This window comes from Panthera tigris, chromosome C1 (assembly GCF_018350195.1).
Source record: "Panthera tigris isolate Pti1 chromosome C1, P.tigris_Pti1_mat1.1, whole genome shotgun sequence".
In the NCBI taxonomy this organism is placed as follows: domain Eukaryota; kingdom Metazoa; phylum Chordata; class Mammalia; order Carnivora; family Felidae; genus Panthera; species Panthera tigris.
The window spans coordinates 161,750,016-161,776,487 of record NC_056667.1 but is presented as its reverse complement, the minus strand read 5'-3'; the positions used below and the strand labels follow the sequence as shown (position 1 = coordinate 161,776,487).

Sequence of the window (26,472 nt, the reverse complement as noted above, 5' to 3'; positions counted from 1 at the left end):
TAACAGGTTGATTATATCTGATGCTTACATCTTAATTAGACATGAGAGGCTATTTCAGAACAACCCCAGAAACAAAAAAAGCAATTACAAATTTCATTTATTGCTTTGCCACAGCCTGAAATCCTAGTCTAGTTGCATTCAAAATCTGACAAGAACAGTATCCATCAGTTTAAAAGTGATGCTTTATAAAAACTGAGACATCCAAACACAAAAGAATATATGCTGCATAATTCCATTTCCATGAAATAGAAAATTATAGTGACAGAAAGCAGATACATGGTTGAATAGAATAAGGGACAAAGAAATAGGCCACAAGAGGACATGAGGGTACTTTGGGGATGTTGGGAAATGTTCTGAATCTTGACTGTGATAGTATCTGTCAAAACTCATTGAATTGTGCACTTCAGATGAAGGTAGTTTGTTGTGTATGAATTATACATTAAGAAATTGATTTTTTAAGGTGAGGCATTTTTATGCTACACTTTATGTAGTAATTTGCTGATTGTTAATAACCACTAGGTGATAAACTTAAAGGTATATATTTAATCAAATTTAGGCCTGTTTCTGCTCGTCTACAACAACATCCTACTTGTCTGGAAGTCAGATCGTTGGCAGCCTCAGGTCTCTAAAATACAGCCAGGAGGCTGGGAATGAGGGGAAAGGCCTTTGAGTGGCTAAAGAGCGGCTACGGAGCCCATGTGTTGATGGCCAAGGAATGGTCAGTAATCCCCATTAGAGACTACTTAATACAGCTTTCTGTCAGATATTGGTAAAATTCCCTTTTTGTTTTTCAAGCTTACAGCAGATAAAAAGTAACAAAAGGTGAACACATGCGATAACATGCAAGGCGATTTAAAAATACAAACTAGGGGCACCTGGTTGACTCAGTCGGTGGAGCATCTGACTCTTGATTTGAGCTCAGGTCATGATCCCAGGTTGTCAGATCAAGCCCTACATTGGGCTCTGTGCTGAGCGGAGCCTGTTTCAGATTTTCTTTCTCTCCCTCTGCCCCTCTCCCCAACTCACACTGGTGCTCTCTCTTTCAAAATAAAAATAAATGAATAAATAAATAAAATAGTTTTTAAAATATATATAAAACTTGATTCAAGAACTGAAAGTTCAGTAATGGGCAATGTAGGGCCACCTAGGTGGCTCAGTCGATTAAGCATCCTTCTTCAGCTCAGGTCTTGATCTTGCAGTTTGTGAGTTCAAGCCCCGCATCGGGCTCTGTGCTGACAGCTCAGAGCCTGGAGCCTGCTTCTGCTTCTGTGTCTGCCTCTCTTTCTGCCCCTAACCCACTCACATTCTGTCTCTGTCTCTCTCAAAAATAAATACACATTTTAAAAAATTAAAAAAAATTAAAAAAATAAAATAAAATAATAAAAAATAAAAAATTATAGGAGTGCCTGAGCCTTGGTGGGTCAGTTGGTTAAGCATCCGACTCTTGATTTCGGCTCAGGTCATGATTTCACTGTTCATGAGATTGAGCCCTGTGTTGGACTCTGCAGTGACAGCGTGGAACCTGCTTGGGATTCTCTTTCTTCCTCTCTTTCTGCCGCTCCCCCTCTCATGCTCTCTCTCTCTCAAAGTAAAGAAAGAAAGAAACTTAAAAAAATATTAAGTTAGGGGAGCTTGAGTGGCTTAGTCGGTTGAGCGTCTCACTTTGGCTCAGGTCATGATCTTGTGATTCATGAGTTTGAGCCCTACATTGGGCTGTCAGCACAGAGCCCGCTTTAGATCCTCTGTCCCCCTCTCTCTGCCCCTCCCCCACTTGTGCACATGCATGTGCGTGCTCTGTCTCTCAAAAATAAACATTTAAAAAATATTAAATTATAGTCCCTGTGTGATACCTAGAATTGTATATACAAAAAATGGTTAAAGAAAACATTTTGTTGTTTAAGAGGATTAAGTAGTAGGAATCTGCAAAACACATAAATGAGTGTGTAAACACACACTTATGTATATGTATAGAATTCTGCAAGCATTCACATACATAACTCCATGCTCTTATAAACTTCTGTTGTAATGTGATTTTTTTTTTTTATATCCTGAAGTAGTGGACTCATGGAAACAAGGTTTTATAAGCTTTTAGTGGCACTAAGTACCAGCTCTTGAATAAGCCAAATCTGTTGTTAATTATATGAATACACTCATCATTCCTGGACCCACCCTGTTTTAAAAAGATTAAAATGTGTGTATAATATGTTCTGTAAGTGCACATGCATTTATTTACTTATTGGCTGGATAGAATACTTAATATTGTGTCTTTGATAGTAAAATGAAAATAGTGTAGTAGAAATTATTTTAATTGGTTCACTGTATTAGAAAAGTTGTTTTTCATTTATTTGCTCCCAGTTGTCAATATGGAAAACATTACAGTTCTGTAAGTGACAAACACTATGCCTGGTAATTACCACATCTTTCTTAGTTATGTCCGACAAAATTAATAACCTTCTCACATTTTGGCAATTCTGTGTTTACTCACATGTATTTTTTAGAATCTTTTTTATTGTTACATTCAGTTGGCCATCTTAGGGGTAAATTATGAAAAGCATTAATCAAGCCCTTATTAATTCTATTCTAATAATTCTATTCAGCAGCTGATTAGTTAGGGTCTAATATGTGCAACACACTATGTCAGTCTCTAGTGCTTTCGAAATAAAACTAATAACTGATTCTCAAGGGTTCAGGATTTGCTAAAGTGTTTGGACTTTTTCTTATGGCAATAGTGAACGGTTAACAATTTTCAAAAGGGACAAAAGGGAAAATAGTATGATAGGATCTCTCTTGGAACAAACTCTCGTGGCTGTAGGCAGAATGGGCAGAGTTTGCGTGGACTCAGATCAATCAATAAAAGTTTAAATGTAGAGGGAGATTGAAGAATCTCAGATAATTACGAAAGTTTAGGCAGGAGTTGACTGTGTGGGTGGTGGTTCTCTTAAGGGGTGTTGGAGAAGGAACAGTTTTCTGAAGGGAGAAGAGATGAGAGGATGAATTTGGTTGAGGACCTTTTTGGTCTGACAGTGCTTAGCAATAGTGGGGAGCACAGTACGTGTGGACTCATGTTGAGCCAGGAGGCTTTCCAGAAAAAAGCTATAAAGCAGCCAGTACTAATGCAGATAAAGAACCATTTGACTTTAAACAGTGGGTTGGATTTTTTTGACTATAATTTTGTTTTGTTTGGGACTTTGGGGTTTTTATTAGCCTCTCTATTTCACTGTGGAGGAACTTGAACATCTTCCTTGCTACATCGATAATGTGAGGGGATTGGATTAGACGGGTGTTTCCCAGACTTTAAGCCATATAGGGATTACCTCGGGATCTTGTTAACAATGCAGATTCTGAATCTGATGGTATGGAGTCTGGGGGCCTGATTTACAACAAAGAATTCGACAATCACAAAGATCTCTTCTGTCTTTTGAGTCTTCCCTTTTAGACCCAAGAGTTTTGTAAAATAAGAGAAGACAGAATCCTTACACTTTAACTCATTCATGATTGGTAGATAAGCCAGCAGCTGTAGGTAAAGTTTAACAAAGCACATAATTAATAGCTCTACCAGGTATTATGGTTCCAGAAAATCAAGTCATCCTCTCTCCTTCCACGTATGTTTGATTGGGCCATAAGCATTTTATTATCCTAACATGTTCTCATTTTAAAAATCTTTTTATTATAACTTAGTTAGCTGTCAGATTGAATAGTACACTGAAATATGAGGTGTGTTTTTGAGATGGCACAAAACCTCTCTTTTGGAATGACATTGACATACTTGCTCAAAAATAAATGATCTTTCCTAACCTTACTGAATCACTAGTCAGATAAAACCGTATCAGTGACTGTGTTACAAGTACCGTATAGCAGTGAGTTTTTATTTGTTCATGTATTTGGCGGTGACATCCATTAACTTATCCTTGACATTCTGTTTCTGTATAATGATTGTGGTTTAAGAGATTATGATAGCAATGAAGAAGGCTGCAAGTTGGGGGTTGGCAAGACTGAGTAGGTATGGGAGGAAGACATGACTAGGAGATGTTTTATAAATTTAAAGATGCAAGGTAGTCTCACCAAATTCTTTACTCAACAGAGGTGTTAGCAGTGAATAAGCTTCTCCCTGAATTTAAGGCACTTACAAGGCTTGATCCTCTGGATCCCTATGAAGACCATGCAGTGTAAAATGGAATAGGTCATCAAGACTGGTTCCACTCACAAGGCTTTCACTTGAATTGGGTTTCATTACAACAGTTCTGTTCATTGTATCCTAAAGACACAGTGAGCTCATTCACCAGTGCATGATGAAGAAAGAGTCACTGCATTTCATGGAAGTGAAATTCTAGTAACTATAGTTCTGTTGTAAAGAATGGTCATTTATTAACTTAAGTAAAATTCTAAACATTTCTTAAAGCCATCAGTATGCTAAAATGTTAAATTGCTGCTGCTAAGTGCAGTACTATAAAGGAAAAAAAAGGCATTTCAAAAGACTAACATTCTCTTCAATGACTTCTAAAGACTTAGAGAAGGTATAACTTTATAACAAGAATGTCCCTTTGTTGCCTTTATCTTATTTTATTTTTTAAATTTTATTTATTTATTTTGAGAGAGAGCGTGCACAAGCAGGGAAGAGGCAGAGAGAGAGAGGGAGAGAGAAATCCCAAGCAGGCTCCACACTGTCAGTGCAGAGCCCAACAGGGAGCCTGAACTCACGAACTGTGCGTTCATGACCTGAGCGAAAATCAAGAGCCGGATGCTTAACTGACTGAGCCACCCAGGAACCCCTGTTATCTTTAATTTAAACAACAGCTTGTTTGGACAGAATATCCTCAGTGTATTTTTTCCTATCCTTAGTACTTAATGGTAATCCATTGTTTCTTGACATTTATTGTTAATGTAAAGAAGTCTGAAAACAATCTTGCTTCCAACCCCTTATATGAAAGTGACACTGGTTCCTGCCTGGTTGTCTAAAAAATTCTTTGTTTACTCTTCAAATTTAGTAATTTAAACCAGGATTTGTTCTCTTTTTTAAATGTTTATTTATTTTTAAGAGAGAGAGAGAGAGAGAGAGAGAGAGAGCACGTGCGTGCACACGTGGGGCAGAGAGAGAGGGGGACAGAGGATCCAAAGCAGGCTCCATGCTGACAGTGGAGAGCCCAGTGTGGGCTCGAACTCACAAACTGTGAGATCAGGCCTGAGCTGAAGTTGGGCATTCAACCAACTGAGCCACCCAAGCACCCAACCAGGATTTGTTTTAATGTTGATAGTTTTTTTATAAGCTCATCCATGAAACAGTGTGTTCTTTCAGTCTTGAGATTCAGTTCCTTCTTCCTTGCCTGGAATATGTCCCCAGATTCTATTTCTGAATAGTATTTCTGTTCCATTTGTTGGCATCTGAACTTGAGGTACAGTTTTTTTGGTGGATTGTCTTAGTCTTCAGTGTTTATCCTATATGCCTTAATTGATTTACTCTTGTACTTTTCCTTAGCCATCCAGTTGACTATTTAAGCCTTATCTCTATACCATTGATTTGCTTTTCAGTCCTATCGATCCTGTTTCCTGTCATTTCTAGTTATTTATTAGATCTGTAGTAATTGTATTGGTATTTAATTTGTTTTTCTTAGCTCTATACTCTCACTTTATTCTCTTTAAAAACTCACCATTGAATTCTCTTATAAAATTTATATCCTTAAAGTCTATAGCGTAAACCACCTAGAGGGAATCTGTTTCTGATTGCTTTTTCTTCCAGATTTAGGTCTTTGTCATTTGAATGCTACAATTTTATTTTTATTTTTAATTTTCTTTTTTATGTTTACTTATTTTTGAGAGAGAGAGAGAGAGAGAGAAAGAGTCTGAGTGGGGGAGAGGCAGAGAGAGAGGGAGATGCAGAAAATGGGAAGCAGACTCCACTCTGAGCTGTCAGCACAGAGCCCGATGTGGGGCTCAAACTCACGAACCATGAGATCGTGACCTGAGCCGAAGTCAGACACTTAACCGACTGAGCCACCCAGGTGCCCCTTGAATGCTATAATTAAAAATATACATATTGTGAAATAACACATACAGGAAAGTATGTAAAACTGATATACCCAATTTAAAAATTGATTACATGTAAATATATGTAAATCTATGTAATCCCTACCACATCAATATACATTAATGGTAGTTCAGAAATTCCCCATATTTCTCTTACTTGTCATTATCCCCCACTTCCACACAATAGTTAACTACTGTGCTCGGTTTATAGTTATCTTTTTCATGCTTTTCTTTATAGTCTTACCACCTGTATATATATTCCTGTATAATATATTTAGATTTTGCCTGCCTTTGGACTTTATATAATCAGACCACATTGTATGTATTCTTTTGTGACTTGTTCTTTTTGCCCACATTATACTTGTAAAAATCCATCCATGTTTTTGCATGTATATGTTTGCTTTCCTTGCTATATAGTATTTCATTATATTTTTTTAATTTTTTAATGTTTATTTTTGAGAGAGAGAGAGAGATAGAGAGATAGTGGGGGAGGGGCAGAGAGAGAGGGAGACACGGAATCCAAAGCAGACTCCAGCTCTGAGCTGTCAGCACAGAGCCTGATGTGGGGCTCAAACTCATGAACTGTGAGATCATGACCTGAGCTGAAGTCAGACACTTAACCGACTGAGCCACTCAGGCACCCCTAGTATTTCATTATATTAATCAAGGTTCTCCAAAGAAGCAAAACGAATAGGGTGTGTGTGTGTGTATGTGTGTGTGTGTGAAGGGGGGGGGGCATTTATTATAAGCAATTGGCTCATGTGATTATGGGAGCTGGCAAGTCTAAATCTGCAGTGTGGGCTGGTAGGCTTGAGACTTAGGAGGGCCAATGTTGCAGGTACATCCAAAGGCAGTCTGCTGGAAAACCGCCTCTTGCTCAGTGAGGCCAGTCTTTTTGTTCTGTTCGGGCCTTGAACTGATTGGATGAGGCCCACCCAATTATGGGAGAGCAATCTGCTTTACCCACAGTGCACTGACTTAAATGCTAATCTTCTCTGAAAACACCCTCCAAAGTGACATAAAGTTAACTATCATATATGTGTACTACAGTTTTTCTATTTTACTGGAAATGTGTGGTTTTTAGGTTTAGGCATTAATGAGCATTACTATTAGAGAGAGAGAGAGACAGTGTGTGTGTGTGTCTCCTAGTGCATATAATCAATTGTATTGTCTAGAATATTACCTAGGAATAGGATTGCTAATCCTAGGGAATGCATACATCCAACTTTACTAGAAAATACAAAACCCTTTTGTTAAATGGTATGCGGGGTACTGGGTATGTTAGGTGCTCTGTATCCTTGCCGGTGCTTGGTATTGTCAGACTTGTTAGATTTTACCAACCTAAAGATCTAATTTGCATTTACTGGATTACTCACTGAACACCTTTTCATGTTTAACTTCTTGACGTGGGCTTATTTTTGTCCATTGTATAAGTTTGTATCCTTCAACTTTGATGAATTTTCTTGAATTGTCTTTTTTGATTTCTTCCCCTTCCAGTTTCTCTGTTCTCTGTTTTTAGAACTCTTTTAGATATTAGACTTCCTGAATTGATTCTCTATCTTACTTTTTCTCTCCTATTTTCTATCTTACTGATCTTGAAAATTTTTTCAACTTTATCTTCCATTTCTTCCTTTAAATATGCTATATTTTTTCTGCATACTCTATATTCATCCCTTTCTTACAGCATCCTAGTGTTTATCCTTCAGCTCTCTTTGATTCTCTTTGTTTATCCATCTTTGTCCTTCATCAGAGAGTCTTTCCTCAGATGTCAGGTGGTCCTTGGCTAACTGTTCATATTTATTTGGCACTAAAAAGCTGACTGGTAGTTCTGAAAGCTTGAAAGAAACCAGCCAAGTAGACGGTGATGTTTCTATTCTTAAGTCTTCAATTGGGTGGATCAGATTTCTAAGAGCAGAATTCTCCAGTCTCCTACCATGAAAAGGTACAACCCTTTTGAGAATCAGGTGACAAAGAAAGATGGAGGTTTCAATCTTCAGTATTAACAACTTTTCGCTTAATTTTCAGGATAGCACCTCTGCCTTCAACTCTGTCTGGTGTCCCTCTGTTCACTATCTCCTTGTTTTACCCTATCCAGAAAACCAGACTTCAGTCTTCCACCAGAGCCAGGAAGGGGTGGGACTGGAGACAGGATTGGAGAGGGTGGGGGGAATGTCTCACTGCTTCTTAAACAGACCTTCAACTAATTCATCTGTATTCATCCCACCTTCCAGAGCGTGCCAGGTTTAGTTAGGCACATTGACTTGCTTCTTTCACTGAAGGCAATTTACTGTGCCAAGGGAATGTCATCATGAGTTCACGTATTTTAATACTTTTGCCCCATTTCACCATCCAGAATTCAATGACCAGATAGACAAAAGTAGTACCCTAACAAAGGTTTCAGATGGAAAAAAAATATTTTTAAATTGTATATAGCTATGTTTTCTCTTCCTCAGCCTTTCATTTTTTAGTATTTAACTGAATGCCTCGTCATATTCTTGTTTCTGTTTTAGCTTTTCAGGGGTGTGTTTACGATTAGATAAATTTATGAGATGCTCGTATTTCATCATTAGATTACCATCTTTGATTTGGGTAAACAATACACAAATATATATTTATGACAAATAAAATTGTTCTTGTATGTTGGTTTCTGGAAATAGTTCTAACATCTTATTGTTAACTTAGACAAGTGTGTTGTATATGTTTCTTTGTTTGTTTAACAGAAAACATCTGTTAACTTGGAACTTTCCTTTGAAGAGCTGTTTCCCAATACTTTGACCTCAAATCAGAAGTAATCTTGGTTTTAGAAAAAGTAAAGTAAAATCCCAAAGGCTATTCTTTGCACATATTTTCATCACTTTGTACCTCTAGACTGAATGTTTTGAGTACGATTTACTTTTAAAAAATAGAAAGGATGGTATTAAAGGTTTTGTTCATTTTTGAAAGCTAGATGTTAGAATTATATATTTTGAAATTCATCTGAATGCAATTGGGCACAGCATTAAACAGCTTTTTTAAACATGAAAACCAAAACCTGAAATCACAGGAGAAAAAGACACTTCTCGAAAGTGGTAATTATGTACAATAGTAGCAGTTCAAAGCAGATGATCCCAGTCTCTCTCTTTTCTATTCGTGAGCTACAGTACCACTTTGGAGAAAATGAATTTTGTTGAACTCTAACTAAGAGAGAGTTGGTCCTGTACAGCTTCAGACATGTTCACCAAAGAATGAACAGCTATTAAAAAGCGAGGGCAGATGCAGGTAATAAACACAAGAAAAGATGAAAAGAAGATTTTCCTGTAAAAATGGAGGAAAATGGTTTAGCTTCGACAGTTTTGACATATCAGTGCTCTCTAGTGTAGAGTTCAGCAGTTGTCCCCAGATCCATGGAACACGTCCTGCCGTCAGTATGGTTACATTGACTGACCTTTTGCCTTTGAATTCAGAGACCTGACTCACAAGTCACAGTGGAAAGACTCATTGCTTTTCCCTCCTCCACTAGCCCCCACTCTGCATTCTGCTATAGTTCCTGTCTGTCCACCCAGGCAGTATAAACTTTTCAGGGACATCTGAAGACAATTCACAAAGAGCTCCTCCTTGCCTTGTGTCGACTGTGAAATCAGCCAGGGCAGAGATATTCCGGTACAAGTTATTTGTGTTACCGGTTGTTTGTGGAGCCCCCTTCAGTGCATGTTTATTGATTCTCTTTTCTGTTCTACTTTATTGTTTCATGACATGTTCTGTCATTCTCTGCAGAGGCCTAACTAACAGAGAAGGAGAAAGAGAACTACCGTTCATTGAACCTAGTATGTACTTAGCTTTGACTTAAATACGCTTACGTAATCCTCCCAGCCATGTGGAGAAAGATAATGTTATTCCTGTTCTCTAGATGCAGAATCTGAAGAATGATTTTCTCAAATCAGCCAGCTAAAAAGTGGCAGATCCAGGATTTAAACCTATTCTTATACCAAAGTCTGAGGTTTTCTGTTAAACACTCAGGACCCACACTTGCCTTTCCTGGTCAAACCCTGTTTCAAGACTGCAAAGATGCTTTTGCACCGGACATAAGCAGTAGCTCTGAGACCTTAGTAAGCAGTGAGTTCCTTGGTTTTCATAGTGTGAGGGGAGTTGTTGGGTTCGCTTGGTTTCATGAATCACTGCACAGAAATGTAATGTTTCTATATAAGGTTATGTACCTTTTTATAATGATGTTTTAGAAATCAAACTAGGGGTTCCTGGGTGGTGCAGTTGAGAATCCAACTCTTGGTTTTGGTTCGGGTCACGATCTCACAGTTCATGAGTTTGAGCCCTGTGTCTGGCTCCACACTGCTGGTGTGGAGCCTGTTTGGGATTCTCTCTCTCCCTTGCTCTCCCTCCGCCCTTCCCCCACCCGCATGTGCTTGCACATTCTCTGTCTCTCAAAATAAATAAACTTAAAAAAAAACTTAAAAAACAAAAAAGATTTAAAAAACAAACTAAAGATGAATTCTTAGGGACCCCTGAGTGACTCAGTCAGTTAAGCGTCTGACTTCAGCTCAGGTCATGATCTCATCGTTCGTGAGTTTGAACCCCACATGGGGCTGTGTGCTGACAGCTTGGAGCCTGGAGCCTGTTTCGGATTCTGTATCTCCTTCTCTCTCTCTCTGTGCCCCTTCCTGGCTCTCACTGTCTCTCTCTCAAAAATAAATAAACATTAAAATTTTTTTTTCAAATAAATAAATAAATAAATAAAGATGAATTCTTTAAATTCCAGGGTGCTTGATAGAGCATGCAACTCTCTCTCTCTCTCTCTCTCTCTCTATATATATATATATATATGTGTATATATAATGTTATAATGTTATAATGTTATATATATGTTATGTTATATATATGTTATATATATATGTTATATGTATGTTATGTTATATAATGTTATAATGTTATATATGTGTTATGTTTTATATATAATATATATATATATATATATATATATATATATATATATATATATATCTTATCTTTGTGTTTGTCTGTATCCTGTAGAGGTAATCAAGGGAACAGGAACTTTATTATGAACCACCTAATATTTAACAGAATTCCTGGGTGTGTGGTTGAATGATAGTTTGTAAGTGGTAAACTTTTCCAAGAAAGGATCCTTTCTTTGCCTTTAGATTCAGCATCTCTGCTTTTCTGGCTCTTTTGTAGAATAGACACATCCATTCCCCACCTTGCTCAAAGATTTTCTATCATGCCTTTCAAATCACAGAAGGGAAGGAGACTCCGTTGATGTAAACTGTGATGCTATTCTTTATGTAACTTCCCAAGGGAAAGAGAGGGCTGTACAGGCTAGGCAATGAGAGGGTATGGCTCCTTTAGTAAAAATAATGCAGCTTTCCTAAAAAGTCAATCATAATTCCAAAATGGAAATTCATTTTCTTGTCCTCTGAGGTAACATTTTAATCAGCCCATATTATGAGTTACTTTAGTTATTGGATCAGGTTCCTTAAGACTGGAAGTTTGAGGGGCGCCTGGGTGGCTCAGTCGGTTGAGCGTCCGACTTCAACTCAGGTCATGATCTCATGGTTCGTGAGTTCGAGCCCCGCGTCGGGCTCTGGGCTGATGGCTCAGAGGCTGGAGCCTGCTTCCGATTCTGTGTCTCCCTCTCTCTCTGCCCATCCCCCATTCATGCTCTGTCTCTCTCTGTCTCAAAAATAAACAAACATTTAAAAAAAAGTTTTTAAAAAAAAAAAAAGACTGGAAGTTCGACTGGACCGGAAGTCCAGAGCTGACGTGCAGGTTGAGGAGGAATTGGGAGTTGCGCGCTGGGTCTCTTCAGGTTGCTGTGATAAACAGAAAAGCACAAACTTAACTTAGTCTTTTTTGCCCGATGCCTAGAGGTAGCCAGGAAATCCTCTCCTTAGCTGGGGTAGCAATAGGCCCATTGTGAAGCGTCCTAGACCAGCTCTTTCAGTCTCCCCACACTCACCCAGGTGAGGCCAAGAACGCCATCATCCCTTCTGCCCTACACTCCCATACTGTTCAGATTTTAGAATAAATGTGAGTGACAAGTGCCTACCACCATTGCTTGGATAGTCTTTAGTTTAAGTGCCACACGCACTGTGAAATCATAAACCCCTGAAGGAGTAAAATGGTCTAATCCCTCATTGAAATGTCTCTGAACACACCTGAGCTATAAAAGGACTTAATGTTTAACAGTGCTGAGTGATTATTGTTTTAAGACTCTTACAAAAATTATAAAGTGGCCTTCCATGTTTATTACTCAAAAAACAGATAATATGTCTTAACAGAAAGGAAATAATAAAAACAGTATATTAAACTGAAAGAAACTTTTATATTTAACTTTGGTGTAGAAATTTTACCTTCTACTTTTTTAGACTTACATTATAATGAAAATTTACTTAGGAGAAATATGTCTATAACATTACAGGAAAATGACCAGTGGGAAATTGGAATTATATGGATCATTCACTTGAGTATAAATCAAAATATAATTGCTTTTAAAGGACCAAAGGTGGATAAATTTTATTATAGTAGAAGGACCATCATGGATAGAATGCCAGGTTCTAGATTCAATAATTACTAAAGTTCAATTTGAACTACAGAAACAGAGATACCTCAGGCCATTATAAAAAATTATTTTGTTTCCTTTTTTAAGGATAAATTAAAAGTAGAATCTTAAGTTGGTAAGTCCTGTCTTTCTGGAATATAATCAATACCAGAATAATATTGTTGTGAAAGTTTGGAGTCCTAATTAAACATTTTACTTTGGTATTAAACACGGTATTATTTTGGTATTTAAGTTCACCTCTGTTCTGTGTATTTGGGGGTCTTTCTTGTTGTTGTTCTGTGTATTTTTAACAGTGAAATTAAATACATCCTCTCTGACTTGTTTTGTTTTTAATTAGGCTCACTTGGGATTGCCTTTGGGAGACCATGATACTGGCTCTTGGTGCCTTTTGGCATCCCCTTTCATAAAATCAGGAGGCAAAATACTGAAATTATCAGAAGAGTAAACCATTATTCTCCGGTTTTTAAAGTATGTCACCAAAACATGACCCAAAAGTGAGAACAGATCTAGAGTCCATTCGTTTATGACTTCTGTGCCCTATATATATTGCTGACGTTTCTTGCCTCGACTCAACATGCAGACACAGAAAAATGACTATATAAAAGGAAAGAGCAAGTCATTGACTCATGGCTACAAATCGCAAAAGTATGTTTCTGTTGCCATCCTGCCTTACTGTGTGGTTCAGGTTCTGGACTCAGCTGTGCTTTAAATGATTGCTGGCATTGTACTTACGTGAGCCCATTAAATGGGGCTTTCTCATTAAAAGACGTGAATGCTGGGGTCTAAAGCATGTTGAATATTTTTATTGATCGACTTGAAGAGAACATGTTAATAAAGAAATTTCATCTATTATGGAGTTGACTAATTGAATATAGAATGTGCTCTAATAGGATATAAGCTTTATTTTCCTTCACTTTTCCTACAGGTTAATGAAGTGGTTTAAAAAGATAAACAAGAACATTGTTTCCCTTCTAGAGTAGGCATGCTTTTAGCTAGTTATCCCTAGTTGTTGCAAGTTTATTCTTTGTGTTCACAAGTTTTATTTTCTGTATTCCAGACAATTCATAGAGATTAGCCACAGTTTATTTAACAAAGAAGACACACACAAAGCAATAGTTTTTTTTTTGCTCTTTCTCTTTTTTTTTTTTCAGAAAGAATTCACTTGCTTACTTTTCTTAAAAACATCTTTCCCATTTCATTGAGGCAGATTTGGAAGTCAAACCAGAAACTTCAGGCTCTACTACGATGGAAAGCACTTCGTTGGGGAGAAGCGCTTTGAGTCCATCCACGATCTGGTGACTGATGGATTGATTACTCTCTATATTGAAACCAAGGCAGCAGAATACATTGCCAAGATGACGATAAACCCAATTTATGAGCACATAGGATACACAACCTTAAACAGAGAGCCAGCATACCAAAAACATATGCCAGTCCTGAAAGAGACACATGATGAGAGAGATTCTACAGGCCAGGATGGGGTGTCAGAGAAAAGGGTAAGCTACCATGAAACCACACTTTATCTTCTTCTGTTTGGGGTCCGTATAAAAAAGCCATTATTGCCAGAAGAGATTGACTTCTCCACAGAGCTTTGAAAAAGATGTGCGTTTCCCTAATGTCACTGGTTTCTGTGGTGCTGAACTTTGCATATATCTAATTCTTGTTCAGTTATGTCAGGTATATATTTGTGCTCTGTATTATTTCCTATTTTATCAGTTTCATGGTTTTTAAAACTATGTTGAAAAAAAAATGTCCCCTGATTAAAAAAAAAAAAAAAAGCTCAGGGCTTTGGGTCAGAAGCATGACTATGGTCAAGAAAAGAGAGCTGTATTACATGAGAAATTGAGGGGGTCGCATAATCTATCAAAACTACTTTTTTATTCCCGTTATAAATAGTACCGTTCTTTAGCAAAATGATATACAGCCATGCTTTAAAGTACATAGGATTAAATTCAGTCTATCGATAACTTGTACTATTTTGGGAATCAGTCAGTCTTGAGTAACAGGAGTGTTTATCTCCTTCGGGACCCTTAAGAATTAATTGAATCAGAAAGATTTATTTTAATTACAAGAGACAATTTAAGTTTTTCCTTTGTCACATTTTAGTTGTAATATGTTTAAAGTTAACATCAGAAGTTTCAATTCCTTGGCATTACTATTTGCTTTGGAAAATGACCCCTAGCTGCCTCTTTATCCCTCAGAAAAAGAGTGAGAGAATTTCTTGATGTTTTACATTGTATGGGATTTAGTTGGGAGAATTTTATGTATTCTAATTGGAATTGTGTTATTCACTCTAATATTCTTGAGGCTCTCCCGCGGCCATATTAAAGAAATGCAGTATTATATAGTGATTTGAGCTTGGATTGTGTCACCAAATAGATTTGTGCACAAATTCTACCATTTTACCAGTTGTGTGAACTTACTTCGTGTCACTGAATTTCTCTGTGCTTTGATGTTCTCATTTGTAAAATTATAATCAAACTGTTGTGAGGATTGATTGAAGGAGATAGTATGTGCAAAATAGTCAAACAGCGACAGGCACACAGTAAGCACTCATGAGTTTGGTGGTGACGTTACTGTGACAGCTATATTACCTCAAGGCGGTATCCTAAAATACTTGCAGTTATCTTGAAGTATTTAGGCACAGAATGGAAATTTAAAATGTTCATTGTCTAGCCTAAATTTTAGTTTCTGGCAAATCTAACTCAAAGTAGCATTTTGCGGCTACAGCGAACCCAACATTTTAAATTACAGACTGTAGAAAATATGTAGAAAAAGGTTTTTCATGTATTCGTGTTTGTTAGGAACCCTAATCTTTTTTGGAAGTAACCAGAATGTAGAATCCTAATTGCTTGCCGTATTTAATATTGTTCTTTTCACTCTCTAGTTCCCATTTTCTCACTTTTGGTTATTTTCTATTCATGGTATTTTTCAGTCATGCTCGTATTTAAGTATCTCTAATACTGACAATGCATTTTATGCAGATGTGATAGAATATTCTAAGTCAGCATTTGTGAATGTGTTTAAAATGTGTCCATGTGAGGTTTTTAGAGTTGATCGGCCAAATGATGACCTTTGCTAATGTGTTCTGGATATACTTTTCAAAATCAAGAGACTCGAACTAAAGACACAGCTGTTTCCCACTGGGCTAGTCATTTCACCTCCTAGAGTCTTGGTTGTCCCTCCTACAAAGTGAAAGTAGCATTCACAGAGGAAAGAGACTGAGGTAGACGATGTCTGGAGGACCCTTTTAGCTCTAGGATCCGTGATTCCCCATGTATTCTGGCAGCAGCACCTGTGATGGTACATGGTCTGGATTGCCTGCTGCTGATGGCCACTGATGGCCACATAGAGTGAGGTAGCTAGCACCGGAAAGTATTTCTCTCCAGCGGTACATAGTTAAGGATCATGGAAAAAAAATTTTTTTTTCTCTTTGCTTTAAACTGCATGCATCTTAAATCTAGTTGGCTTAAAATCTACTCACTCAAAAATAGATTTATTTTATTTATAGGTGTCATCCAACAGGACAGGGATGATGTCCTGTTCAGGAGCTTGAAACATTGATTCCCTGTCACAGTTGATGACATTTGTAAGTAAAGACAATCGTGTTTCATTGATTTCAAATATCGCTTGACACAAGTATGATTTAATAAGTATTTTACTGGATCCTGAATAGCTAAAGTCCCTCTTGTCCGGGAGGGGCTTACCTTTTCCTCAGAGGCAAAAGTGGTGATTTCGCGGGAGTTAGGATGCTGGTGTGGAAAGGTTGCTGGTATTGGAGTTCAGAGCTAGGTTCCAGTTCTGCTACAGGAATTGATTTCATGTGTCACTTTGGACAGACTGCTTCACTTCTCTGAGACTGTGTTTCCCCGCCTTTAATAAGAGGGCTTTGGGCCAGATGATCTCCAAGATGTGGTTCTTGTTATAGTCTGTGATCCTTCAAGGAGTGTAGGTATTGTAAGAGGCAGAGAACATAGGACAGAAATAGCACCGAAGTCTGGTCTTGAAAGGTGAGATCTATTTTTAGCTTATCTACCAACTAATTGTGTGACTTTGGGACAATCCCCTAGCCTGTCTGGACTTCAGATTCTTCACAGATAAGCGTTTTTCTCTAAAACAGTAATTTTACAATTGTTACAATTTTGCTTACTGCAAAAAGGGCTCTGTGCTCAAATAGGCTTGCTGAAAAAAAAATTTTTTTAACTTACCTATTTCTTTTCTGTAGTCTTCTCAGTTTCGCTAATGACCTAATAATATGTGTTATGACTCTCCAAGAGTGTTCCCAGACTTCCCTGAAGCGCCTCGCCACTCTTCAGAAAATTATTCAGGAAAATAATATTTCACGAAATCCACTTGGGGAAATTCTGAATCAGATATCTCTTAAGGTCTTTCCTCCTTCTAAAATTAAAGGAGGAGAATGCCATGCATGTTTTATTTTTCAGTCCTTAAGTGTAAGTTGAGCATCTGAGCTTTGTGGAAGGTTATCAGGATGGTTCGATGGCCTTAAAGTTTTTTGCCACAGGAAGTGAATCCTGAAGGTCCCTAGCTGTCCCTAGGAAAGCTCGTGGCATATTCTGAGGGCGGAGATTTTTTTTCCAAGTGACATCTGTGTCATTTTTTCATTAACTCTCCAATTCCTTCTCCAGCTTGAAATATCAATCAGAAACTTGAATTTCTTTTCAAAAAGTATTAAGAGAAATTTAGTCATGAAGTGGTAGCCTGTTGAAAAGCCAGAGTTCCTTCTCTTCTAAAATGGCTTAACTGTAGTATCCACACTGGCCATGAACCCAGCTTTTATTAGTTACTTTTTCAAAATTTATCTTGGAACTGTATTTGAATAGTTTCTTTCTCCAAGTAGTAAATGTCATATGTTTGCTTCAACAGATATTGGACCAATGGTTGAATGCAACAATTTTTATGATAATTTTATACTTATTAATAATGTAATTTCAAATTCTCCAAAGCCCTGCTTTAGAACATGTCTCATAGCTGTTAATAATATAAACTGCCAAATAAAATATATTAATTTGCATTTCAGAAACTGTGCTAGGAGTCAGAACTCAGAATCTAGCCAGGACCTCATTTCTTTAGAATCTAGTCTTCTAAGCCCCAAACCTGCCTCACATGTAAGAGTGACCTGTGATGGCAAGGGGGTGCAAAATCCATTTGTTGGTTTTATGGAACTTCACCAAGCCAAATAACCTATATGTGTCTGTGTGTGTATATATGTGTTTTTTTCTTCCCCTGGAAGTTTGGAATGATTGCAATGCTTGGCATACTGTCATATTATTTTATTCTTCAGGAATTTCTTTTACATTTAAATTCCACTTTTTAAAGACTTCTTTGGGAATCACCAGACTGCATATGTACTGAAAAACCTTGTGAAGTTTGAAGTTTAAATGTAATCAGGGCCCTGCCAAAAAACTGCTATAACTACTGGACTTCTTTTGGCATCTCCATAAAATGATAGGAGTCTTTGTCCCTGGGAATGGCAAAAGGGGCCCAGGCAGTCTGGTCTGCTAATTGTCTTATTCTCCCACGAAACAGCTCTCCTAAATGTTTTTACTTTGCTTAAAAAATATGTAGCTAGCACATTATTTGTATCCCTATAATCTCAGTGTAGAAATCAGTGGGGAAAGCCATACTTAATCATTGCGAAAGTAACCATATCAGAGGAGGGAGTACCATGAAGCAATCTACAGAAAACTGTTCTTTGACTTTATACCTTACCACTTTTTAAAGCCTATCTTTTCCGGGGCACCTGGGTGGCGCAGTTGGTTGAGAGACCGACTTCGGCTCAGGTCATGATCTCACAGTTCGTGGGTTTGAGCCCCGCATCAGGCTCTGGGCCGACAGCTCAGAGCCTGGATCCTGCTTCCAATTCTGTATTTCCCTTTCTCTCTCTCTTCCACTCTCCTGCTCGTTCTCTCTCTCTCTCCGTCTCTCTCTCTCTCAAAAATAAGTAAACATTAAAAAAAATAAAGCCTGTCTTTTGCTTCTTCGTCCTTATTCTTCCCCAACTTGTGCTCCTGTTGTTCATCTGCTTCCTAACCCTGCCTTTATCCATATCCATTCCTCTCTCCCCTGGTCAGATTTACATGCTCACACTTCCATTGTGGCTGAAGGTTAGGATGAGTTGTTCCAGGGGAGAACAGGCACTCAGAGAACTGCCAGATTTGCCCAGGATCACCTATTTGTATAAAGAAGCCAATTTAGTCATTTGTGAGAAAGACTATAGTTGCCCTACAGAACGTCTAATAGTGGGTTTGTCTTCTCTAAGTATCCTTCTTAAGAATCAAGTAGAGTTAAAAATCCTACATAGTCAGTATATAAGTATATATTTGTGTGGTTTTGAGCAAGCCCTAAGTCTCCCTGGGTCTCAATTTGCCTCGGTCTCTAAAATGAGGATTATGGATTCCGTTATACTGGTGGTTATGAACATTCATGAAATTTTATGAAGTGGCCTTCCTCGTATGTAATGCATTATTGACTTTGGGATCAGAGCCATCACCAACCAGATGCCCATTTGTGGGTCTGAGTACTGTTCCCCCAGCCTTTGCTGGAAACAGCATGTTCAGGTTTCTCTTCAGGATCCATCTTTTCATTGCTTGAAGTGCCCTCCTTGTTCACAACATAACATCAAACAGCTCCAAATTGCTTCATCCAACAGTGGAGTTTCTCTTTTAGTAATACTAGGATGCCTCTAATTGTGTCTAAACAGGAAGCATGTCTTTGCCCAATAATATGCTAAGGATTTTTAAGGCTAGAATATGTTATTTTTTATGGTATTTGCATTTTAGTATTGACCAGTATTTTAACTCTACTTTCCCTGAATGTAAGACAATTAAAGTCTTCTGCTTCTCTGCCTGTCAGTGAACTTTTATTGAAGGTGCATCCCATGTTGAGTCCATTAGCAAGCATCTCTCAAATTTCCCCGAACTTCTGATTATTCTAACTCCAGCTAGGCAAACCCTCTCCTTCCTTGGCCTTAACATCTTCACGTTTCACTTTCTAGATAGTCTTCTATGAGCTATCTATCTAAATAGATTTGTGGTTTTACTCAAGAGTAATCTTGGAACATAAATAAGTAAAGAGCATTGCAAAAATATCATCCCCATGTCTTCTTCAGTATCCATGAACACTGACTCATCTCCTATGAAAATTAATTGCATTTAATTCAACATCTATTGCATGCCTCCTGTTTGTAAGGAAACAGGCTAGACTCTGGAAGGGATAAAAGATGTACAAGATAGAAGCCCTGCCTCAAAGAAACCCTGCCTTATATGTTAATGTTTTCATTGTTTCCACCCTAATTAACTAGCAATTAGGCATCTTGATAGCAAGAGGCTACCTGCCTATATCATCTGAAGAGTACTGCAGTTCAGTAAGTATTAAGTTGGACTTGCTCTGATGTGAGTTTGCTTCTCTAATAGCCCAGCAGATCACAGAAAACACTTTTGTAGACAAGAACACTACTTTTTCAGAATCATAGATCAGAAATTAATAGGACATTCTGGCATTCCACTCCAGTTTCAAGGCTTTAAACCCCCCGTGTTGTTACACTTCTCGTTCAGCACTTTGGATTTTATATTAATGGTTGTTGACTGACTACATGAACAAATGAGTGTATTTTATGAATTCAGCCAAATCCGAGAAAGAAAAATATAGTCACTCAAGTTGATTTGATACTTTATATTATTTTTCCTTTAAGAACTCAGAATCCTTAGGATGTCTCTGTGAGGTAGGGATGGCCATTCCTTATTCCATAGCTAGAGCATCTGAGGAACAGAAAAATTGTGATATGAAATAGTTTGTGAAATGTGGTGGCTAGATGCACGTCTTCGGGGATATGTGCCAAGAAGCCAAGATGGTTAGAGAAGTGGCATCTCCCCAAACTCATGGTTATATCAGTCATGTGTTGGGACAGTGTGGACCCCACCAGAGAATCTCATACTTATAATGATTAAAGAAAACTCAAAGGGGGCCCCAGACATTTGTTGCATGAATCTCCTCTGTTCCTCCATCTTATCACCCACAGAAAGGATTAGTAATTAAAAGCCATTAGGGAAAACCAGATGGAAAGATGAAAACGGAAGTAAACATCAAATCCTCAGCTCCAAAAACCAGGCCAACGGAAGACCAAATTGTAATTTACCAAGCCAGCTGCAGTTTTGGAAGATCTCTGTATATGAGCCAATTTAACAAATAAAATAAGTCTTAAATTACTGGCTTGAGGGTTGGAAAAGGAAGCTGTTAGAGATTGTTTCACAATTGCTATTTCAGAGTCTCCAGCATTTTCGTGAGGAAAGAATCATTGGTGGCCTCTCCATTTAACTCTGAAACAGAAATCAGCTCTGGTGGCTTTAGGAGTGATAGCATTTGGGTACAAAGTGAGTGAGACTATCAAGCAATCATCTGGCTTTTGCATGTTGCCCACAAACCAATTCTCTGGGCAATTCTAAAATAAAACTTTCCAGTTTCAATAAATGCTTTTTTTTTTTTTAATTTTTAATGTTTATTTGTTTTTGAGAGAGACAGAGAGACAGAGAGAGCATAAGCGGGAAAGGTTCAGAAAGCGAGGGAGGCACAGGATCCAAAGCAGGCTCCAGTCTCCGAACTGTCAGCACAGATCCTGACAGGGGCTCAAACTCACAAACCGTGAATTCATCACCTGAGCTGAAGTCCGACACTCAACCGACTGAGCCACCCAGGTGCCCCTCATTTCAATAAATCCTTACATTAGATCTCATCCTAAATGATTTGGATCTGTAATTTTTTCTTGGGCCTTTTGCTCCATCCTATTTCCCTTTATCCTTGGCGTACTTTCTCTTTCCCTAATATTTAGACCTCTCAGAGACTCACAGATCATGCCCTGAGCCTTTCCTTACCCGAGTTGTGAGACCTTAATTGTTTTAAATGGCGTCATAAGTTAGTCCTTAACTCTTCTTGGGTCTCCTTTGAGTTACTGCACCCGGTCAAAAATGCTCAAACCTGAGCATTATATTGCAAAAATAGATTCTTTCAGTAAGACATTCTAGACCTCTATAATCAACTGATCGTGCCCTTGTTTATGTGATTCCTTTTAAGTGTGCTGCTACGTTATTTCATTGTTTTGCTCAGTAACTTGAATGAATCAGCTCTATTATCCTCTATTTCCTCAGGTTCTAAAGACATCCAGTGAAAATTCACTAAATGCTGTAGGTTTGCTGATGAACTAAAATTTTACAACTTAAACATTATTTTTGGTAATTTCTTTCTTTTCCTGTTTTAGGAAGCTCTTTTATTTTTGGTTTTATTTTTCAAATTTTAATTCCAGTATAGTTACATACAGTGTTATGTTAGTTTCAGGTGTACAATATAGTGATTCAGTAATTCTATACATCACTCAGTGCTCATCATGATAAGTGTACTCTTAATCCCCATCACCTGTTTCACCCGTTTCCCCCCCTCACCGCCCCCCCGTAAACATCTGTTTGTTGTATACAGTTAAAAGATAGTTTCTCTATAGGTTTTTGGTTTGTTTTTTTTTTCTTCATTTGTTTTTTTAAATTCCACATATCAGTGAAATCATATGGTATTTATCTTTCTCTAATTTCACTTAGCATTATGCCCTCTAGCTTCATCCACATCACTGCAATTAGCAAGATTTCATTCTTTTTTATGGCTGAATCATATTCCAGTGTGTGTGTGTGTGTGTGTGTGTGTGTGTGTGTGTGTGTGTGTGTACACACTACATCTTCTTTATGCATTCATCTATCAATGGACACTTGGGCTGCTTCCATAATTTGGCTATTGTAAATAACGCTGCAGTGAACATAGGGGTGCGTATATCTTTTCGAATTAGTGTTTTTGTATTCTTTGGGTAAATATCCGGTAGTGTGATTACTGGGTCATAGAGTAGTTCTATGTTTAACTGTTTGAGGCACCTCCACACCATTTTCCACAGTGGCTGTAGCAGTGTGCATTCCCACCAACAGTGCATGAGGGTCATCTTTGATAATTTCTAAATTAGTCCAGTTTGTACTTATTGACCAACATTGTTTGATTAAAAACAAACAAACCACCTTTAGTATAAAATTCCTCTCCAAAAGCAGAAGCTTTTATATGAATTGCAGATTATGTAGCACCATCTAAGAGATTTACACCTTTCTTTCTTTCACCCACTCAGCAGAAGGAGATCCTCGTCATGGGTATAGTTTGCTTAATAACTTTAGAATGACTTGGGGTTGCTGCTCAAGTTCATAGTCAGGAAAAAAAAAAAACTATATAGTTCCCCTATCCCTGGAGAAAGTTCTGTTTTTCCTCGCAATGGGGAAACTGCAAATGAACAAGCCCATATCTCTTTATAGGCTTATTTTCTAAGAATTTTTTGTAAGTCAACTTTATTGCAGTATAATTTATATGCAATAAAATGCACACAGTTATGTGTCTAGTTTGATGAGCTTTGACAAATACACATACCTATGTAACCACCACTGCAATCAAATATAGAACATGCCATTACTCCATGAAGTTCCCCTAGTGTCTCTTTGTAGAAAATCGCACCTCCACCCCCGGTCCCAGTGCAACCACTGATTAGATCTCTATCAGGACAAGAACTTATTTTTCTAAGTATTGATATGAAGGTGGCATTCTTTTTAATGTTTTAGTTTTCCACATGTATAGCACTTTTTACCTTCATTTTCTATTTATTATAAGCACATCATCTTACTTACCTTTTTTTTAAGTTTATATATTTATTTATTTTTTTGGAGAGAGAGAAAGAATCCCAAGCAGGCTCTGCCCTCTCAGTGTGGAGCTCACTGTGGGGCTCGATCCCATGAACCGCGTGATCATGACCTGAGCCGAAATCAGGAGTTGGACACTTAACTGACTAAGCCACCCAGGTGCCTGCAAATACCTACCTTCTTATCTTGATTTTAGATGTAAAATTTCTCAAGTCATATTATTTTAGAGAAATATGGGCAACAAAAGAATGATGGATGTTTAGTACCGATTGCAAGGCACTGTGACTTGTTGATGGTTTCACTCCTATCATTATGGGCTTTTCACTTTTTCATCTATGATAAGAACTTCAAAAATGTGGGAACACAATGAGAGAGAGGATTCTTAGGGAGGAAGGTCTTCTCTGCTCTGTTGGGATCTTGGACCTGAGCCAGAAGCACTCAGCCAGCTCTCCTTTAATCACTGCCATCTCTTGGCCCTTCCTCTCGGGAATAGGTCCCATGGCAGATGCTAGTCACAGTCACAGTTGATAGGAAGTACGGCGTCCCCGACTCTCTGAGTGGGAAGCGTACCACATGGTACCAAGTATCACAATGAGAAAAACTACCGTTTCTGCTTCCTCTTTGCAGTTTGCTCAGATGGGAAAAGGCGTTCTTTGTGGCAGTGGTATGATTTCAGAATTCCCTATGGAATACCGCTGAAACTTTTTTTCCCCAGCTTTATTGAGACCACTAGAGCATTTAGACATGTCTCCCTATGATCCTTGAAAGCTTGCAGGTACAACCCACTCAAGAATCCTGAAGACTGGAGTTCTGCTCTTCTCGTTCCCAGGTGAAGAGTGATAATCTCTTGTCTGACAAACTCCTATGTGTGGACTGTGGGTTGTATAAAATCCTGGAGAAATGATTTTAAGTTTTCTCCTGGCACCCTCAGACAAAACTATTGGAATATGAGTGAATGGGGGGAATGTTAATAGATGCAGAACCTTGACTCCACCCTAATTCCTTAAAAGTAGATTTAAGAATTTACATAGGAATTTTAGTAATCTCTTACAATGCAGTTTGACTAGAGTAGGCTCTCCAGTGAACCAGAACTGTTCTCGAAGCCTCAGGAACTCAAAAACCTTCTGACCCTCTTTTAGAATTCGGCATGGTTTGTTGGCCACCTTCTTGAGGTCTGCTGCTTCCTAAGGCTGGGAGGACTGGGTATAGTGGTGGAGGGGGAAGAGCACTAGAGTTCTGCTTCTGCTTCTACTTCTGAATAGAAGCAGAGTAGAGAAGAATTGTAGAAATGTGTTATGTACACTGACTAGTATACCATGTTATGCCTGTATATGTATATGTGGTATTTGTGAACCAGTCCACTCATGTGACCTAAAACTGTCCTTAAATTTCAAAAAAAGGAATCATGTGTTGATGTATCTAATTAATGAATTTAAGAGCGTTTACTCCCCTACTCTTAAGGAAATACACGTTCTTTATAAAAAATCTGAAAAATAGGAACTAAAAAGAAAAGAGGATTTTTCATAGCCTCACCATCCACAGTGTATGTCAACATTTTGATAGATTTCCTTCAAGCCTTCCTGTGCACAGATTATTTTAAATTTTTATATTTTTATTGTACAAGTAATCCTTGTTCATTTCCTACAAAAATTAAAAACAAAACATTTAAAAACTAGCATTAAATTCACACCAAATCCCATTATTGATGGATAACATAGCCAACAATATTCTGTTTATTCTTCTAGAGTGTGTGTGTGTGTCTGTATGAGAGAGAGGAAAGGAGAGAGGAGAGAGAGAAAACATGTTTCTTCTATATAAACTCCTTTGTAATTTGCTTTACTATTAGGTTATGAAAAATCTTTCCATGCGAATAATGCTCAATTGTTTTAAATGTCTACATAACATTCCTTTATTTTAATGTTTATTTTTTTAGAGAGAAAGAGGTAGAGAGCCAGTGGGGGAGGGGCAAAAAAAGAGGGAGACAGAATCCCAAGTAGGCTCCACGCTGCCAGAGCAGAGTCTGATGTGGGACTTAAACTCACGAAGCACGAGATCGTGACCTGAGCCAAAATCAAGAGTCGGACGCTTGACTGACTGAGCCACCCAGGCGCCCCTGTGTAACATTACATTGTGTTTATATGCAGTAGTTATTCAACCAATCTCTTAATATATTTTTCATTCACTCATTTTATGAATATTTATTGAATACAGCTCATTTGGGCTACCGTGCCCAATACCAATCAAGACAACTTTGGATCTCCTCATGAAGCTAATTTTCTGTCTTATACACCGAGAATATTAAAAAGAAACTTGAAGATTATCCTCATGTTTTAAATGATGATATGTTGGTTCAGAGAGGAAAATTCTTCTGGCCAGGAAATTTTGTTGTTAAGTGATTGGTAACCAGTGTTTTTTTTCCTGCATGCTATGTTTTTATAATAATGAATCTTCCTTAAGTATTTTTTAAAAATATTAAATAAAAATGGTTCCTTTGCTTATTCAGATTAGCATAATTTAGATTATACTAGTCATTTTAATAGATTTTCCAATTTAGATTTTTGTTTATTCTTGTAAATGGCTTTTCCCCTTCAAATATGAGATTTTTTTTCCAGAATATTTAATGCTCTAAAAATCAGTATTTCTTCAGGAATAATGATAACTAACCAAAAAATTTAAATTTATAAGTTATTTGGGGGGTAACTTAAAAAAACATACACAGTTGGAATAGTCTTTATCTTTAAAATGGAGAAGACCTGAAATCATTGTTTCACTATATGCTAATTTGGATGTAAATTAAAAAAAAATTAAAAATAAAATTTAAAAAAATCTACGTGCAAAAAATAAGTAAATAAATAAAATGGAGAAGACTTTCATGTGAAAAGCATATTTCTCCACTTGTTGAATATGGAGAGTTGCATCTTAGCTTCGTATGTAATCACAGCCACACTTGTCTGCTCTTTGAAGTTCCTTGGTTCTAAATTAATGAAGCAATTTGAGGGGAAAGGATTTCCATAACTTATATCTACAGTGTGCACCGGAGGATGGGGAGGTGAGATTTGCTAAAACTATTATTTAAGTCAGAAAGAACTATTTTGATATCTTGTGGACGTAACATTCTAATTACCGTATATTTCAAATGTGGATAGTGAATTCCCT

General features: G+C 37.6%; 1 protein-coding gene across 3 annotated transcripts in view; it reads left to right on the top strand.

The window, feature by feature from the left end:
• The window catches only part of CHN1 (chimerin 1), a 200,379-nt gene that overhangs the window by 99,811 nt on the left and 74,096 nt on the right, over positions 1-26,472 (top strand). For 2 of the 3 annotated variants that reach the window (XM_042994728.1, XM_042994729.1), the window contains one exon: positions 13,797-14,085. In XM_042994728.1, the coding sequence (XP_042850662.1) occupies positions 13,797-14,085 (289 nt within the window). Of the gene's footprint in view, positions 1-13,796; positions 14,086-16,099; positions 16,179-26,472 lie in introns of those variants that run through there. The other variant, XM_007074555.3, reaches the window with a different exon arrangement.